Genomic DNA, 20,281 nt, shown 5'->3' on the forward strand with positions numbered 1-20,281 from the left:
GGGTCAGAAGTTTACATACACTTAATTAGTATTTGGTAGCATTGCCTTTAAATTGTTTAATAAAATCCTCAGCAATCTAAACACAATACCCCATAATGAAAAAGTGAAAACAAGTTTTTAGAGTCCACCCGTGGAACAAAAACATTTATATTGATTGGACATGATTTGGAAAGGCATACACCTGTCTATATAAGGTTGACAGTGCATGTCAGAGCAAAAACCAAGCCATGAGGTCAAAGGAATTGTCCGTAGAGCTCTGAGACAGGATTGTGTTGAGGCACAGATCTGGGGAAGGGTACCAAAACATTTCTGCAGCATTGAAAGTCCCCAAGAACACAGTGACCTCCATCATTCTTAAGTGGAAAAAATTCGGAACCACCAAGACTCTTCCTAGAGCTGGCCCCCCGGCCAAACTGAGCAATCGGGGGAGAAGGGCCTTGGTCAGGGAGGTGACCAAGAACCCAATGGTCACCCTATCAGAGCTCTAGAGTTCCTCTGTGGAGATGGGAGAACCTTCCAGAAGGACAACCATCTCTGCAGCACTCCACCAATCAGGGCTTTATGGTAAAGTGGCCAGACAGAAGCCACTCCTCAGTAAAAGGAACATGACAGCCCGCTTGGAGTTTGCCAAAAGGCACCTAAAGACTCTCAGACCATGAGAAACAAGATTCTCTGGTCTGATGAAACCAAGATTGAACTCTTTGGCCTGAATGCCAAGCGTCACATCTGGAGGAAAGCTGGCACCATCCCTACGGTGAAGCATGGTGGTGGTAGCATCATGCTGTGGGGATGTTTTTTAGCGGCAGGGACTGGGAGACTAGTCTGGATCGAGGCAAAGATGAACGGAGCAAAGTACAGAGCGATCCTTGATGAAAACCTGCTCCAGAGTGCTCAGGACCACGGACTGGGGCAAAGGTTCACCTTCCAACAGGACAACGACCCTAAGCACACTGCCAAGACAACACAGGAGTGGCTTCGGGATAAGTCTCTGAATGTCCTATGCTGTTGTTCTGGGATTGATTTTCTCTTTTTGCACCAAAGTACGTTCATCTCTAGGAGACAGAACGCGTCTCCTTCCTGAGCGGTATGATGGCTGCATGTTCCCATGGTGTTTATACTTGCGTACTATTGTTTGTACAGATGAACGTGGTACCTTCAGGCGTTTGGAAATTGCTCCCAAAAATGAACCAGACTTGTGGAGGTCTACAATTTATTTTCTGAGGTCTTGGCTGATATCTTTGGATTTTCCCATGATGTCAAGCAAAGAGGCACTGAGTTTGAAGGTAGGCCTTGAAATACATCCACAGGTACACCTCCAATTGACTCAAATTATGTCAATTAGCCTATCAGAGGCTTCTAAAGCCATGGAATCATTTTCTGGAATTTTCCAAGCTGTTTAAAGGCACAGTCAACTTAGTGTTTGTAAACTTCTGACCCACTGGAATTGTGATACAGTGAATTATAAGTGAAATAATCTGTCTGTAAACAATTGTTGGAAAAATTACTTGCATCATGAACAAATTAGATGTCCTAACCGACTTGCCAAAACTATAGTTTGTAAACAAGAAATTTGTGGAGTGGTTGAAAAACAAGTTTTAATGACTCCAACCTAAATGTATGTAAACTTCCGACTTCAACTGTAGCACCAGCTATCCAGGGTTTACATACATCATTGGTTGGAGAGCCCTGCCCTACATAGCGCACTACTTTGCCATATGGAGATCGATAAACTAGACTAAAATTTGGTCTTTATATTACTGTAGCATAGGCTATGCTGCAGTAAATGTAGGCCTACCTGTCACAAGAAAAAAAGTGACCATAATGAGATGACAGGTCCACATGCATTGTTACCATGATGAGATGATAGGTCTACATGCATTGTTACCATGATGAGATGATAGGTCTACATGCATTGTTACCATGGTGAGATGATAGGTCTACATGCATTGTTACCATGATGAGATGATAGGTCTACATGCATTGTTACCATGGTGAGATGATAGGTCTACATGCATTGTTACCATGATGAGATGATAGGTCTACATGCATTGTTACCATGATGAGATGATAGGTCTACATGCATTGTTACCATGTTGAGATGATAGTTCTACATGCATTGTTACCATGGTGAGATGATAGGTATACATGCATTGTTACCATAGTGAGATGATAGGTCTACATGCATTGTTACCATGGTGAGATGATAGGTCTACATGCATTGTTACCATGATGAGATGATAGGTCTACATGCATTGTTACCATGATGAGATGATAGGTCTACATGCATTGTTACCATGTTGAGATGATAGGTCTACATGCATTGTTACCATGGTGAGATGATAGGTATACATGCATTGTTACCATGATGAGATGATAGGTCTACATGCATTGTTACCATGGTGAGATGATAGGTCTACATGCATTGTTACCATGTTGAGATGATAGGTCTACATGCATTGTTACCATGGTGAGATGATAGGTCTACATGCATTGTTACCATGGTGAGATGATAGGTCTACATGCATTGTTACCATGGTGAGATGATAGGTCTACATGCATTGTTACCATGGTGAGATGATAGGTCTACATGCATTGTTACCATGATGATGGGCCTTGGTCAGAGGTAGTGCACTACACACGTCTATACCATTAAGGCGCCATCATACTTTGACCTGTTTAGCTGAAGCAGGATACGTTACTGCCTTGCAGCACTGACCTATTGTAAATCTGCTCCAGAGAGCAAACCTCAGCACATTGTAGAGGAGAGGCTATTGGGGATTTTATTTTTTAAATCAATTAATCAATGACCTTATAAATCCATGAGAACAAGGGAACATACAGTGCCTTCAGAAAGTATTCATACCCTTTATGGTGTGTAATAGTCCAGTGACACAAAATCTAAAATATAATATATTTTAAATTCAGGCTGTAACAACAAAATGTGTAAAAAGTTAAGGGGGTTTGAATACTTTCTGAAAGCACTGTACTTTCTGACCTTATACATGTATGAGATTACCTTATAAATGCATGAGAGCAAGGCAACACACATTCTGCAAATCACTGCACACTTTACTTCTAGTCTAATGTCATTAAAAAAGTTATCGCTATCCTACATATTCCGTATATATTAATGGTATATTAATCGTTGATTCTTCAAACAAATACATTATCAGTCACTTTTGGCCCATGTAGTTCAGCAGATGTACAAATAGAGGTGCGCATGTGGTCGTACATTACGGTAAATTGACAAGCATTCTGACAAAGACGCCTATCGTTTAATAGAAAAGCTCTTTCTATTTTGTTAATTGTTTCAAGCCTTTACTATACAATAAATTCATGTAATAATGTTTTTAAAGTATTTCGATAAAAAAAATAAAAAAATCATTCGGTGAGGCTGCTAAAACCTTTTCAAACTGATGACGTGTTCCACGGAGTCCTTCTGACTTCCGGGTCTACGTAAACGGTGTGCAGCAGAAACCACAGTCACCAGGAAAATGTAAGTTTACATCTTGTTCTTTCCTATAATACACATCTAATATATTACTATTATTTAGCAAAACGCAGTGTGATGATAACTGTGTTTGTTTCCTACATTAGGTCTAAAGTCACGTTTAAAATCACTCTGACGTCGGATCCCCGTCTACCTTACAAAGTGTAAGTGACAGATCAGCATTAACGTTAGCTAAAAACTACAATGCATATTGATGCTTACAGTCACACCCCATGCATGTAGCTTGTTTAGCTAGCTGTGATCTTAATTATATTCGTCTGTAGCTAGCTAAGTATTGAAGCTATCTAGCTACTAGTGCTAGCTAATTGCAAGATGCTAGCTGTTGCCTCTTGGAAGCATGTTGTTCCCATGAGCCATAACACCGCCGTCACTGGCCAGTTAGTTAGTTAGCTAGCGTGCCAATTCACTATGACAGTAGTCAGTTGTGCAGATGCTTCCGTTGTTGCCATTAGTAACTGTCATTTGCTTAGTATCCGGTGAGCTAATAACGTAAACCAATGTGTTTGCAGACATTTCCAAATAAATCACAACATTGCTAACTAGCTAGCCTACGTGTTCCAGGCTTTCAGCCAGCCTACCGTATGTCATCCAAGTCACCACTTATCTTGATGACCTGCTGTTTTTGCACTTTAGGAAATATGATGCCATAGTTGGAACAGTCAACACAGAACAGAACTCTGCAGCACCACAGCAAATAGGTCTATAGCCTTTCCTTCCTTACTGATTACGTGATGGAGAGGAAAGGGGAAGGAGAGGAAAGGAAATATTGAAAAAAGTGGGTGTTGTTCCATGGGGAGCAGGGAGTCGGAGGGAAACTGAGAACATAGAGGAGTGATATAAAATAGGAGTGTATTTCTTGTTTCAGACTCAGTGTGCCAGAGAGCACGCCGTTTACAGCCGTGTTGAAGTTTGCAGCGGAGGAGGTGAGTTAATCTCATACTGGGTATGGCAGCAACAAAAAATACCAGTAGTTGGCTAAACTGCAACAAGTCAAAGCATTTAAGGGGTCACAACCAACTTTTACAAGAGTCTCCCAAAAGAGGAACAAAACCACAGAGTATGGATATGAGTGTTGAGTCTCTCATGTATGGATATGAGGGTTGGGTCTCTCATGTATGGATATGAGGGTTGAGTCTCTCATGTATGGATATGAGGGTTGAGTCTCTCATGTATGGATATGAGGGTTGGGTCTCTCATGTATGGATATGAGGGTTGAGTCTCTCATGTATGGATATGAGGGTTGAGTCTCTCATGTATGGATATGAGGGTTGAGTCTCTCATGTATGGATATGAGGGTTGAGTCCTCCTCTGTTGCATGGCAACTATCAACGACTAGATACAGCACATACAGTACGGATAAGGCTTAGAGTCTCTCCTCTGTCCCCTCTCATACATGTATGACATGGCAACAATACAGGACATACAATATAGATACAAGGCTTGAGTATCTCCTCTCTGGTTTAGCCTGGTCCCACCCTGCCTGCTTCATTAGCTAGAACTGTCATTACACATGCTATTAATAAGCAATGTATAGTAGATAGTAAGCTGGGAGAGGAACATTGTTTATGTCTCGCTGAGTACGGATCAGAGTTCCTTGAATCAATGGATCCCTTCCCTTTTGAATATTTAGATTTATGAATGCAACCTATTACACTAATCATCATCCAAATAATGGACAGAGTGAATAGCCTAATGATTAAATGAGGCAGAGGGGTAATGCATTGAGAGTAGCAGTAATTCATTTGTATCTTTCCTACCCTCCCTCTTCAACCCCTTCTTTATTCTCCATTCCCAGCTACATGCATGCTTTTCTCTTTCACTCTCCTCATTCTCATGCTCATCTGTGATTGATTAAGAATGCCTGTGCCGCTCCGTGCTCGCTTAGCCATCCTTATCTCCCTGATTGCGGAATAGTAGCCTCTCTCGCTCTCTCTCTCTCTCTTCTTCTTCTCTCTCTCTACACCTCTTTCTCTCTCTCTCTCTCTCTCTCTCTCTACACCTCTCTCTCTCTCTTTCTGTCTCTCTCTGTCTGTCTCTCTCTCTTACACCTCTCTCTCTCTCCCTCTCTATGTGACAGTAACAGGGACATTCTCTTGAGTTATATTCCTCTTCAACCCAATATGAAACTCATGAGGCTCTACATGATTCAAGCAGACATGAGTGATTGCTGTTTCTGCTGCTATATACTTTGTCCTCTTTATGCAAAGTAGAATCCTCACAGAGACAATGATGTTCTTAGAATGTAGACTGCAGAGTTGTTTTTTCTCTCCTGGGAACTAAATCTCATTATTAGTATTTTGCCTTCAGGCTGTTTACATTTACATTTACATTTTAGTCATTTAGCAGACGCTCTTATCCAGAGAGACTTACAGTTAGTGCATACATTGTTATTTTTTATACTGGCCCCCCTGTTTTAGTTGCCTTCATCAGGTGGGGCTGGGGCGTGCCTCAAGCATGGGCCCCTTCTTTCCGGTCCTTTCGTACTAGGAAACATCACTTCATAGATAGAAACTGACCTGGATTACTCCGGTCTGAACTCAGATCACGTAGGACTTTAATCGTTGAACAAACAAACCCTTAATAGCGGCTGCACCATTATGATGTCATGAATCCAACATCGAGGTCGTAAACTTTTTGTTTATATACATTGAATCAACCATTGCATCTCATAGATAGCGGAATCTTTCATTTAATGATTAGCTTCCCCTCCCTTCTCCATTGATGACTTTTGTGCGCAAATGTTCGTTTCCATAATGCAATTAGCGTGAAAACAAAGTTGTCAAAAGTTCACTGCACATGCGAGTGGTTTCATGTGACAGAGATGAACATATCCGTTAGAAATTTAGAAAGATTGGAGATCTAAAGATGCAACAACTAGCATGGGTTTGCTAATATGACTCGGGTTGGGGCTTTGGCTACTGGACAGAAATACAGTTGATTTGAAAACCAATTGAACATGAGCAAATTAGGCTACTTGTTTCAAAGGCATATGGAAGTCTTTATAAAATAATTGACTCCACTTATAGAAACATATATTTTGGCTAGGCTACTTTGAAGCAAGGTAAGACGTGCCTCATAATATGAAGTAAAATGTTCAGGTTTCACACAATTATCACATAAAGTTTTCAAAATGCATACTGCCGCCAGCTCAAATCGTACAGTGCCTTTTCCAGCATGATGGAGCACCTTGCCATAAGGCAAAAGCGATAACTAAGTGGCTCGGGGAACAAAACATCAAAATGTTGGGTCCATGGCCAGGAAACTCCCCAGACCTTAATCCCATTGAGAACTTGTGGTTGATCCTCAAGAGGCGGGTGGACAAACAAAAACCCACAAATTCTGAAAAACTCCAAGCATTGATTATGCAAGAATGGGCTGCCATCAGTCAGGATGTGGCCCGGAAGTTAATTGACAGCATGCCGGGGCGGATTGCAGAGGTCTTGAAAAAGAAGGGTCAACACTGCAAATATTGACTCTTTGCATAAACTTAATGTAATTGTCAATAAAAGCCTTTGACACTTATGGAATGCTTGTAATTATATTTCAGTATACCATAGTAACAACTGACAAAAATATCTCATAACACTGAAGCAGCGAACTTTGTGAAGACCAATACTTGTGTCATTCTCAAAAACGTTTGACCACGACTGTACAGACCTTATTCATATCTATAGGCTACATTTAGTTTTTTCTTTCATAATTTTTATCTGGCGTTAGTGCGTAGCCTAAGCTTCAGCGCCTAACTGTAGGCGATAAATACACGGCAAATGCTTTTGGGAACTTGGGCAGAATTTTTTTTACGTCAATCCATTGATTGACGGAGTCTAATTCAATAAGAGAAAAGCTGCGAAATGTAGAGTTGAAAATTAAAGAGAAGGGAGGATCAGAACAGTAGTCGTAATGTTTGGGAAAGATTTGGTGAAGTGGTAAATGAGGATGACAGCTTTTTTCTCCCCGGTCCCTAAAAGTCTTTGCTGCGCGAGAGAAGCCGATATGACACAGAACTTTACCGATGGGAATTAGATTGAAGCTATGTTATGTGTGATGATTGTGAGGCGCTATACAAATTCAACAGTCACGAGACGGGGACTTCAAAATGGCGTCAAGGGAACTGTACTGTACTGTTCAAATGGGTTAAACGGAACAGTAGATAGACTGTAGGTCTATAACCACTAACATAGCCTAATATAATATTAACTCCTGCGGAAATAAGCATTTCTTGCAGTAAAATGATACATCAAATGTACATTTTGACTCGGGAACAGGAGTGGAGAAATTATTGCTTTCTTTCAGCATCTTGAGAGAATGACTGCGTGGTTAGGGACTGTCTGTAAATCTTTATCGGCATCATAAAAGCTGATAGTATTTCAACCACATAAAATATGCATCCAAGCCCAACTGAAATGTTATCAAAAACATGTTGGGTTGTTTGAACAGCATTTAATTTCCTGAAAACCGGTCAAACTGATGTCATTTGGACATTTTTCTTTTTCTCCCCGGTCCCTAAAAGCCTTTGCTGCGCGAGAGAAGCCGATATGACACAGAACTTTACCGATGGCAATTAGATTGAAGCATTAATTCTATCGATTTATGACATTATGCTGATGAGCAATGGTTTATTTAGTCTTCGATAACATATAATGTCAGAAGAGAAGCTGCATGTATCTAATTCTAGACAAGTTGACTAACAAATAGCCTACCAAAATGTTGGACATTATAAGCAGAAACATCTAAAAAGGCCTGTCAAAAAATCTTACCGCCATCTCTGACTGTACAGCGCATTTTCTATATTTGCGGGTTGGGTCGGGTGTGGGCCTCAGATTTTAACTTTATCACATATATTCGGGCGGTTGCGGATGGGTTATTAGCAATTGGGTGAACAAACAGCTGACCCTCGCATTCACTACTAACAACACACACACACACAAAGTTGTGGCAGGGCATGTGTCTCCCTGTGAGCCCAACTCCTCTCTCCCCGTGAGCCCAACTCCTCCCTCCCCGTGAGCCCAACTCCTCCCTCCCCGTGAGCCCAACTCCTCCCTCCCCGTGAGCCCAACTCCTCCCTCCCCGTGAGCCCAACTCCTCCCTCCCCGTGAGCCCAACTCCTCCCTCCCCGTGAGCCCAACTCCTCCCTCCCTGTGAGCCTGTACAACCAAGTCTCCTCTCACCTGGCAGTCCTTCCACTCTCCTCCTTGGCCCTTAGAGCCATCAGTGTAGACTAGAGCAGGGGTTTTCAAAGACAAATGTGTTGTAGCCCTGAACTAGTTCCCCTGATTCACCTAGTCATGGGGTTGATGATTAGTCGACCAGTTGAATCAGGTGTGCTTGTTCTGGAATAGGTCAAATACATGGAACGGCTGGGGGGTTCACCGAGGAGAGGTTGGAAAACCCCTTGACTACTGAGAGGCAGGTGTATGGTGTGATCATTCTGTCTGTTTTCTCCCACAGTTCAAAGTGCCAGCGGCTACCAGCGCCATCATTACTAACGGTGAGTCTGTTACATTGTGTTGGTCTTAATTGAAACAGGTGAATCTGCAACATTGTGTTGGTCTTATTAGAAACAGGTGAATATGTTACATTGTGTTGGTCTTATTAGAAACAGGTGAATATGTTACATTGTGTTGGTCTTAATTGAAACAGGTGAATCTGTAACATTGTGTTGGTCTTATTAGAAACAGGTGAATCTGTTACATTGTGTTGGTCTTAATTGAAACAGGTGAATCTGTTACATTGTGTTGGTCTTAATTGAAACAGGTGAATCTGTTACATTGTGTTGGTCTTATTAGAAACAGGTGAATCTGTTACATTGTGTTGGTCTTAATTGAAACAGGTGAATCTGTTACATTGTGTTGGTCTTAATTGAAACAGGTGAATCTGTTACATTGTGTTGGTCTTATTAGAAACAGGTGAATCTGTTACATTGTGTTGGTCTTAATTGAAACAGGTGAATCTGTTACATTGTGTTGGTCTTAATTGAAACAGGTGAATCTGTTACATTGTGTTGGTCTTATTAGAAACAGGTGAATCTGTTACATTGTGTTGGTCTTATTAGAAACAGGTGAATCTGTTACATTGTGTTGGTCTTATTAGAAACAGGTGAATCTGTTACATTGTGTTGGTCTTATTAGAAACAGGTGAATCTGTTACATTGTGTTGGTCTTATTAGAAACAGGTGAATCTGTTACATTGTGTTGGTCTTATTGGAATCAGGTGAATCTGTTACATTCCATTGGTCTTAATAGAAAGTCTTCATTTCAAACCAGTCTGCTTTCACTTAAAGAATGCACCATTGGATGTTTTCAATCAATATAGTACTAACTCATTACTCTGTGGAAAAATAACGTTTTGGCCTTGCACTAGAAAAGACTGGATGAAATATATGACAAGAAAAACAAAATGGCTAGATACCAGCTACAGGGCTGTGAAAACGTATTTGCCCCCTTTCCAATTCTCTCTACATTTGCATATTTTTGATACTGAATGTTATCAGATCTTCAACTAAAACCTAATATTAGATAAAGGGAACCTGAGTGAACAAATAACACAACAATAACATACTTATTTAATTTATTTCATAAACAAAGTTATGCAACACCAAATGCCCCTGTGTGGAAAAAGTAATTGCCCCCTTACACTCAATAACTGGTTGTGCCACCTTTAGCTGCAATGACTCCAACCAAATGCTTCCTGTAGTTGTTGATCAGTCTCTCACGTCGCTGTGGAGTAATTTTGGCCAACTCTTCTATGCAGAACTTATTTAACTCAGCGACATTTGTGGGTTTTCAAGCATGAACTGCTCATTTCAAGGCCTGCCACAACATCTCAATTGGGATTAGGTCTGGACTTTGACTAGGCCATTCCAAAACTTCAAATTTGTAGCTTTTTAGCCATTTTCATATAGACTTTATTGTGTGTTTTGGATCATTGTCTTGCTGCATGACCCAGCTGCGCTTCAGCTTCAGCTCACAGACGGATGGTCTGACATTCTCCTGTAGAATTCACTGATACAGAGCAGAATTCATGGTTCCTTCTATTAAGGCAAGTCGTCCAGGTCCTGAGGCAGCAAAGCATCCCCAAACCATCACACTACCACCGCCACGCTTGACCGTTGGTATGATGTTCTTACTGTGGAATGCAGTGTTTGGTTTTCGACAGGCATTACTGGAACCATGTCGTCCAAAAAGTTACACTTTTGACTCATCTGTCCGTAGAACATTCTTCCAAGAGTCTTGATGATGATCCAGATGCTTCCAGGTGCTTTTTTGGCCAATTTGAGTTAACTTTTTGGACGAGATGTTTTTATGTTAATCTGTTTTCTCTCTGTGCTCATGGCAGACGGTATCGGCATCAACCCGGCTCAGACAGCAGGTGAGTCTTATTCCTTCTCGTCCACACTGATGACAACAAAAACTTTAGAAAACAATTGGTTACAAGGTGGGATTAAAATGGATTTAATTGTAATTTTTTTTGGCAACAATCTACACAATATACTCTAATGTCAAAGTGGAAGAAAAATTCTAACATTTATAGAAGATTTATGAAAAATAAAACACTAATATATCTTCATTACATAAGTATTCAACCCCCGGTGTCAATACATGTTAGAATCACCTTTGGCAGCGATTACAGCTGTGAGTCTTTCTGGGTAAGTCTCTAAGAGCTTTGCACACCTGGATTGTACAATATTTGCACAATATTATTTTTCAAATTCTTCAAGCCTCTGTCAAGTTTATTTAGACAGGGAGTCAATGCTGAGACCAAGGTCTCTTTTCCAGATGAGCCCTGTTTAGCACCACAATACACATCAAAAAACAATAAACACATTAAACTACACATTCATATACACAATAAAATACATGTTATTATACACCACAATACACAAAAAGCAAAACACAATCATAAAAAAATACACATTCTTCACTAAAAATTACCCCTAACAACCGTCTGAAATTCCCTAGAGGCACCAATTCCTCCAATTCTAAAGTGCCTTGGAGATCATTCCACACGCAAGACGCAAATAACCTAACTGTCTAGACACCAAAGGAGTCTCCAGAGTTAACCAACCCTGTGAACCGGTTTGATAACTAGTCATTTTAAATCTTTTAACAGTGATGTTAGGTAAGTCGGAAGTTTGTGGAGCAGGGCTTTGTAAACAAAACGAGCGTAATGAAGTGATCTACGTGACTTCGAAGAGGTCCAGACAACCTTTTGGTGAAGAATACGGTGATGAGTAATACAACTGTCTCCAGTGATAAAACAAAGGGTGCTGTGATAAACGGCCTCCTGGGGTTTAAGAGGAGAGGCAGCTGCACTTTGATAAATAGTATCATCATCTTTGATAAATAGTATCACCATCTTTGATGAACAGCATCACCATAATCGAGAACAGGTTGACTGCACAATTTGCTTCCTGCTGACTAGAGAGAGACAAGATCTGTTTCTGTAAAAAAAAAAAAAAAAAAAAACTTTTAAATCCTAGTTTCTTAACAAGCTCAGTCGTATGTTTAAAAAAAAAAAAAAAAACGATAAATCATTGTCAATCCAAATACCAAGGTATTTGTATTCAGGGAATCGTTCGATTATAGAACCATCTGATGAGTGAAAATGTCATCCATCTGAGACAAGTTTTAAATCAGTAAGGGCTTCCTGCACAACTGCAAAATCAGACTGTTTCCTTGTCACAGCCAGGTCAGCAGTCGGGGAAATTACGTACATAATAGTATCATCTGCATATAGAGGAAATGTACCATTTTTAACAGTTTGACCAATAGCATTTATATAAAAAGTGAGATTAACAGGTCCTAGTATCGAACCCTGTGGAACACCTTTATGTACTTCAAGAAATGTTGACTTAACCCCATCAATCACGACGGCCTGAGTTCTGTCACTAAAACAATCATGAAACCATGAACAGGCGTCAGAGCTCAGGCATATCGAGGACAACTTATTCAATAAAATAGCATGATCAACAGTATCAAAAGCTTTTGACAGCTCCACAAACAAAGCAGCGCATTTCATTTTAGTGTCTAAAGCGTTGACAAGATCATTAACAGCTAAAGTGGTTGCTGTAATAGTGCCATGCCCAGGCCTAAACCCTGATTAGTTTACATTGAAAATACATTTCTCAGAACAAAGATGTACATTTACCAAGGATTCAAGAATCTTTGCTAGACAAGGAAGCCTTGAAATGATGTGATAATCATTAAGATCACTAATATCCCCGCCCTTATGGAGTGGCAGCACAAGAGCTGATTTCCATACTTTTGGAATATTTCCTGATGACAATGTTAAATAAAAAAATGTGGGTTATTAAGCCAACAATGATGGGTGCTGCACACTTAAGCAGACCGGGATCCAATTGGTCGGCTCCTTTTGGATTTCTTGTTGTCTATTGCTATCAAAGCATCCAGGACTTCCATTTATGTGAATAGCCTAAAAGAAAAGCTTTGACTATAAGATCTCTGATCATTCAGCAAGTTTCCCCTATCAGCGTCCAGCCCAATATCATTGTGAATAGGCTTAGAAGTTATTTTAATTTGAAATTGTGTTTTTTACATTGGATAAAAGTAAAGATTCAAAGATAGAAAATGGTATATCATACACTACAGTTGAGGAACAATGGGGAAGTAATTCTGCTTTGAAAGTTGATAAACTTGTAACCTCTCTTTTGAGAAAATGGCCTTTGAATGTTTTGGTACACCTACTGGAGAGCTCTTCTTTGTCTACACCCATTCAGCATCGTTCACAGCCTCTTAAGCTATAGCCCCGCCCATAAACTCAGGGCGTTGTCAGATTGTCAGTTCGTAAATTCAGAGCGTTTCGCTCTCGGAGCGTTCAGAGCGCACACTGGACGTTCTGGCCGAGGAATAGGGTTGATCCGAGCGTTCTGACCTCACAACAGCAGTCAAGCACCCAAGCTAACGTTGGCTAGCTTGCTAGCAACTTCCAGACACAAATGAGAGAACAGCTCACTCTGACCATTTTACTCGCCCTAGCAGAGCTGGTTAGGCTGTTTTTATGTTATCCAGAGCGTTGGTGACTACAACTGTGCTGCTGGCAACAATGTAATAATGCTTTTCTGCCAACGTTTACTGACACCGGCCATATTCAACGGGTGTTGAGCGTTCGTAAATGTGTCAGTTATTCTGCACTCTGGCTCACTCAGACGAGAGTGCTCTGAAATCGGAGTAGATAGCCAGAGCGAATTTACCAGCTACATCTATCAACAGTTGTCGCATTGACATCATGAACATTCTATTGAAATTAGTACTTGCATAGTGGAGTCTTTTTGTTAAGACATAGCTAGCTTTTTCATAATCCCAACTCATGACGTTACTACCCTGCATGAATCTGCAGGTAGCTAACCAACCAGGTTCGATGTTAGCTAGCTAACATTAGGCTATAACTATTAAAGCAAATGGCTCTTAGATACGAATAATATTATTACACAGATCATACACGTAACGTTAGCTAGCGAGCCAGCCAGCTAACGTTAGCTAGCTAGCAGTACACTTTAACTTGAAATGAAAACGACTTTCTGACAAAATTTGAAACGTGTAATATTTGAAAATGTAGCTAGCTAGACTATCTTACCGGTATACATGGGAGGACGCCTCTCCCTCTCTGTCACGGATGCCATGGTTGCCCTTAGTTTGAAGATGTACTCCGGAGACAGGCGTTTTCTCCATCTCCTTAGCTATCATACTCTAATTCCACTGATTTCAGTGGTCTGCGGGTTGTGAGCCTGGTTGGACGTACTGCCAACTGTGACATCTGTGGCATTGTGTTGTGTGACAAAACTGCACATTTTAGAGTGGCCCTTTATTGGCCCTAGGGCTGTTACGGTGACCATATCACCGCCACACCGACCGCGTAGTTACAGTAACTAGGCTTCTCCAAGCTCTGATGCTGCTGATGGTCATTAGTAGCCTACCAAACTTGCTAACTGCCTGGTACTCAGCACTCTATTGTCCCTCTAATCACTCCGACATCGATGCAAATGTTTTGGAAAATCCCAATCAAACACTTAATGAGAGCTCATTTTGCCCAACATTTCTATAGGCTATGCATTTGCGTGAGAAAAAAAAGAGGATTCCATCAGCTTTCTATAGGCTAGTCCTACTATATTTATTTCTCAACTTCTCCTAATATTAAGCACATTGCTTCTCTTTAAAACAGGAGTTTAGTCTACCTGGCTGGCATGAAAATTAACCACGGGAAAAGCGTCCTCCATTCGCTATTTAAGTGCATAGATTACATGTATTCTTTTTTCCCCCTGTTCGAAGACAGATGCATGATAATGGTCCATTCTAAATCAAAACTAATTTCACACACAAATTATTTAGTATATATATGTAAAGACAACATTAAATTAACGTCTGATGGGTGATAATATTAGCCTATCACTTGTGAATGATGTATTATCACTTGTGAATGATGTATTATCACTTGTGAATGATGTATTATCACTTGTGAATGATGTATTATCACTTGTGAATGATGTATTATCACTTGTGAATGATGTATTATCACTTGTGAATGATGTATTATCACTTGTGAATGATGTATTATCACTTGTGAATGATGTATTATCACTTGTGAATGATGTATTATCACTTGTGAATGATGTATTATCACTTGTGAATGATGTATTATCACTTGTGAAGTAAGGCAAGGAACAGCGCATGCCTTTTTTTCCCCGACATTTTCAAATCTTAGTCGCACACTTCATGTAGCCTGGCCCGTAGGTCTATATGTTTTGATAAGGTTTGTATCACAACTAAAGTGGCCAAGTAACTTCTTAAAATTAAGCACATTAATCCGCTTTACAACCGGTGTAGAGCCTAACTGGCATACATAGGTGGTGCGTGAGTTTCCAGTTTGGGGAAGATAATTTACACAATAAAAATAAACCGTTATAATAAAGCATTACATGCATAATCGCATTTGCGGTCACTTTTGAGAACAGTGTTTTCCTGCTAAGTGATTGCATTTTGGAACATTCGCGCTTAATGCCGTATGCGCACTGCTGCCCTTATAATGTGAAGAAATAGCCTAATAGTTTATCAAAATTTTTAAGCTAAACGTTCTGATCTGTTGCATCAGCCTCTATCGCATCCCACAACTGTCTCGGAGTATGTTTGGAATATTTAATTATTGCACAGCAGGACAAGTTAACCAATAGAATAGGTCAACTTTTGTACTATGGGGGATAGTGGATTGACATAGGCTAGGGCTTTTGCTGTTCGTTAGGCTGACTCATCTGGTTGGCTGACGAAAAGTAGGCGTGGCCAGTTCTAACATCTTCAATATGCGCCTCAGAATTCGATAAGAGGGACGCGCGCTGTTGCGTCACCGATGTATCTGTCTTCAATTGCAGCCTACTTCTTAGCTGAGATGCTTGTGAGTAGGACCCGATTACGTGAAGAGCATTGGCTATTAAGAATTTAGATATCTGCGAGAGCCATGTGAGTGAGAGGTGCTTCGGAGCACAGCAGCCGGTAGAAGGGAATTTTAAAGATTATATTCAGCCCAAGGGCACAATGGCCCACTTTGGCTGCAAAAGGCATGGATTTTTTAGGGGGCATTACGGCCACACAAGGGGGATGCCACCGGGAAATTCAAGGCCTGGTGAGAATGTAATTAAGTGCTTGTCAAATTGTGAATGAGAGACTGATGAAGTGTGTACAGCCAGCGCAAGAAACAAAACAGAGAAACAGAGCAGAGCTCATGCCTTTCATGCAACTTTTTACAAATCATCATTAGAGTCGCATCATGCAGTCTTAAAAAAAAATCTAACACAACACAATGTGGAAAAATGTAAGGGGTGTGAATACTTTCTGAAGACACTGTATGATACTAATTCACATACCCAGATAATCAACAACAACCGTGGGCTATTGCATGCTTCTGTAGCCTATAGATACAGTGAGGGGAAAAAAGTATTTGATCCCCTGCTGATTTTGTACGTTTGCCCACTGACAAAGACATGATCAGTCTATAATTTTAATGGTAGGTTTATTTGAACAGTGAGAGACAGAATAACAACAAAAAAATCATTAAGTTTTCGAGGCTGACGTTTGGCAACTCGAACCTTCAGCTCCCTCCAAAGATTGTCTATGGGATTAAGGTCTGGAGACTGGCTAGGCCACTCCAGGACCTTAATGTGCTTCTTCTTGAGCCACTCCTTTGTTGCCTTGGCCGTGTGTTTTGGGTTATTGTCATGCTGGAATACCCACCCACGACCCATTTTCAATGCCCTGGCTGAGGGAAGGAGGTTCTCACCCAAGATTTGTACATGTACATGGCCCCGTCCATCGTCCCTTTGATGCAGTGAAGTTGTCCTGTCCCCTTAGCAGAAAAACACCCCCAAAGCATAATGTTTCCACCTCCATGTTTGACGGTGGGGATGGTGTTCTTGGGGTCATAGGCAGCATTCCTCTTCCTCCAAACAGGGCGAGTTGAGTTGATGCCAAAGAGCTCGATTTTGGTCTCATCTGACCACAACACTTTCACCCAGTTCCCTCTGAATCATTCAGATGTTCATTGGCAAACTTCAGACGGGCCTGTATATGTGCTTTCTTGAGCAGGGGGACCTTGCGGGTGATGCAGGATTTCAGTCCTTCACGGCGTAGTGTGTTACCAATTGTTTTCTTGGTGACTATGGTCCCAGCTGCCTTGAGATCATTGACAAGATCCTCCCGTGTAGAATCTGATTGATTGCTTCTGTGGACAGGTGTCTTTTATACAGGTAACAAACTGAGATTAGGAGCACTCCCTAATCTCAGCTCATTACCTGTATAAAAGACACCTGGGAGCCAGAAATCTTTCTGATTGAGAGGGGGTCAAATACTTATTTCCCTCATTAAAATGCAAATCAATTTATAACATTTTTGACATGCGTTTTTCTGGATTTTTTTGTTATTCTGTCTCTCACTGTTCAAATAAACCTACCATTAAAATTATAGACTGATCATGTCTTTGTCAGTGGGCAAACGTACAAAATCAGCAGAGGATCAAATACATTTTTACCTCACTGTATGGTGTCCAGGGCACAGCTGGGGGCTGAGGGGGTTCTGTAGCAAGCGGCAACAGTGAGAGACTTATTTCTGGAAAGGTGGATTTTTAGAAGTAGAAGCTCAAACTGTAGACCAGGATAATATGATAGAGCTCTGCAGGCTATCTCTACAGTAGATTGCACCTCTGCCCACTTTGGCAGTTCTATCGAGACGGAAAATGTTGTAGTTGGGGATGGACATTTTTGAATTTTTGGTGGCCTTCCTAAGCCAGGATTCAGACACTGCTAGAACATCAGGGTTGGCTGAAGTGTGCTAACGCAGTGAATAACTCAAACGTAGGGAGGAGGCTTCTGATGTCAACATGCAAGAAACCAAGGCTTTTGCGATTTACAGAAGTCAACAAATGATAGCGCCTGGGGAGTAGGAGTGATACTGGGGACTACAGGGCCTGGGTTAACCTCTACATCACCAGAGGAACAGAGGAGGAGTAGAATAAGGATACGGCTAAAGGCTTTAAGAACTGGTCTTCTAGTGCGTTGGGTACAGAGAAAAGAAGGGGCGGATTTCCGGGCGTTGTAGAATAGATTCAGGGCATTATGTACAGACAAGGATATGGAAGGATATGAGTACAGTGGCGGTAAACCTAAGCGTTGGGTAACGATGAAAGAGATTTGCATCACTGGAGGCACCGATTGAGCCGGTCTCCGCGTGTATGGGGGGTGGAACAAAAGAGCTCTCTGAGGCAGGTTGAGCGGACTGGGGGCTCTACAGTGAAATAGTACAATAAGAACTAACCGAAACAGCAATAGGCAAGGTATATTGACATGGGAGAGAGGCATAAAGCAATCACAGGTGTTATTCGAGAGAGTTAAGACAACAGCTGGTAATGGCGACAAAGTTTGAGCTGAGGCTAAACAGGATGGGGTACCGTATAAAGGAACAGTCCAGCAGGCATCAGCTGAGTTATCATAAGGTCCAGTGAACAGCAACAAGTACAGTAAGTCCGGGAGCAGTTCAGTGGCAGCTACGCTACAGGCGAGCAGGAGGCACGGCTGTTGATTGCGTGTGCTAGCGGGCCGGGGCTAGCAGATGGATCTTCGTGGTCGTCGCAACGGGAAGCCTGTTGAAACCACATCAGACGATTTACGTCGGCAGGCCAGTCTATCTCCTGGAGGTGTCTGTTAGCTATCTACTGGAGGTGTCTGTGGATCGGTGATGTGAGTTTGTGAAGCTAGAGAAATGCTGTTTTCAGGTGGGACACTCTTGTCGAGAATGTGTTCTTCTATTCCTTGACGTTGTCGATGATTATTGTTGTTGATGTTTTCCAGGGAATGTGTTCCTGAAGCATGGTTCAGAGCTGCGCATCATTCCCAGGGACAGAGTGGGAGGAAGAGGAGTAGGAACAAACCGATCTTCCTCCTCCTTGATGACCCAATGACTCAGAGACAAACGCCGGCTGAATCATGTTTCACTTCTGACCTGCGGAACACTCAGTGTGTGAGTGTCAGTGTGTGTCTGTGTATGTGTATATATATTTCCTAGACCTGAAATGACTTCTCATGTATTCACACTCACACACACACACACACACACACACATATATACCAACCCCCTACACAAAGACACACAGTGCAGCAGCAAGCTTAATTCTGTCTATACTGTCTGCACCATCAAAATGCAACGTCACCCCAGGCTGCCCATAGATACTCTCACACTGAGGTAATTAATTAGACACAGACTCTGGCGGTTTCAAGAAAAGGAGTTGGCGGAAGCTTAGCAGACAATGTGCTTTGAGTCGAACTGTTGTAGTTTTGTCTCACCTTTTTTAGTTGTAATGGCTAATATATCTGACTATTGTCCAACATATGTAGGCATATTTATGTATGTACTTGCTTTTTGAAGAGGACTGCATCAATGTGTGTTTGTACTACACATTCAAAGTATTTAGCGTATTCAGCATGCCTTCAGAGAACATTGCTACGTAGCCTACAAGAACATCAGTTGTTTAGTAAATGATGCTTGTTCAAGGAAGCTGTCTGTTTACATCTGAGGTTGTCTTGTCTAGCAGCCTTCTCTTGACACACATACTGTCCAAGCAAGCATCCATAATTTACAATGCAGATCTTTCTGGAATATATTAATGTACTTTAATATATATTGCAATTCCCATTCTAGCTGAGATCATTTTGTTATGCCATTATTTCAAGTCTGATTTGGGGTGTAAGGGAAAAACCATGATGGTTTTTCAGTGTTGGCTGGAAAGGGTTATTTCTATCTGTACCCTCAGAATGAATAAACTGTATTGTGATGAACTGAACATGGATCTCTGCTGCCCTCTGTCTGATTTCAACAGTACTGCCGCATATCCATTTAGTTAAATACAGTAGGAAACACTCTCATATAGTAAAGTGGTTAAGAGCCTAGCGGTTAAAATATAATTGGGCCAGTAACTGAAAGGTCGCTGGTTCGAATCCCTGAGCAAGGCACTTAACCCTAATTGCTACTGTAACTCGCTGTGGATAAAAGCGTCTGCTAAATGACTCGCATAAAAAAAAAAAAAACATTCATGTAATATCAACTAGGGTTTCAAAATTCCAGTAACTTTCCCAAAATTCCCTGGTTTTCCAGAAATCCGGGTTGGAAGATTCCCGGTTTGAAATATACACGTATTTGAACAGTGCCTCAAAACGATAACGTCAGGTTTTTTTTTCATAACTCCTCAGTGTCAGACCTAGGTCATTAGTTTCCCTGA

At 41.3% G+C, this 20,281-nt stretch overlaps 1 protein-coding gene across 1 annotated transcript; it reads left to right on the top strand.

Annotated features, from left to right (window-relative positions):
* Nucleotides 1-3,208: 3,208 nt before the first annotated feature.
* ufm1 (ubiquitin-fold modifier 1) lies at nt 3,209-19,852 on the top strand. The gene is made up of 6 exons (XM_084200304.1): nt 3,209-3,496; nt 3,598-3,654; nt 4,377-4,434; nt 8,960-8,999; nt 10,847-10,879; nt 18,858-19,852. Coding segments are annotated over exons 1-6 (300 nt in total). The 5' UTR covers nt 3,209-3,494; the 3' UTR covers nt 18,968-19,852.
* The last annotated feature ends 429 nt before the right edge of the window (nt 19,853-20,281 follow it).

The sequence above is a fragment of the Coregonus lavaretus genome, assembly GCF_964263955.1.
Source record: "Coregonus lavaretus genome assembly, contig: HAP1_SCAFFOLD_1885, whole genome shotgun sequence".
NCBI lineage: Eukaryota > Metazoa > Chordata > Actinopteri > Salmoniformes > Salmonidae > Coregonus > Coregonus lavaretus.

Coding starts and splice junctions, on each gene's coding strand:
- ufm1 (XM_084200304.1), top strand. Junction 3,655..4,376: donor CCCCGTCTACCTTACAAAGT/GTAAGTGACAGA, acceptor TTCTTGTTTCAG/ACTCAGTGTGCCAGAGAGCA. Junction 10,880..18,857: donor CAACCCGGCTCAGACAGCAG/GTGAGTCTTATT, acceptor GATGTTTTCCAG/GGAATGTGTTCCTGAAGCAT.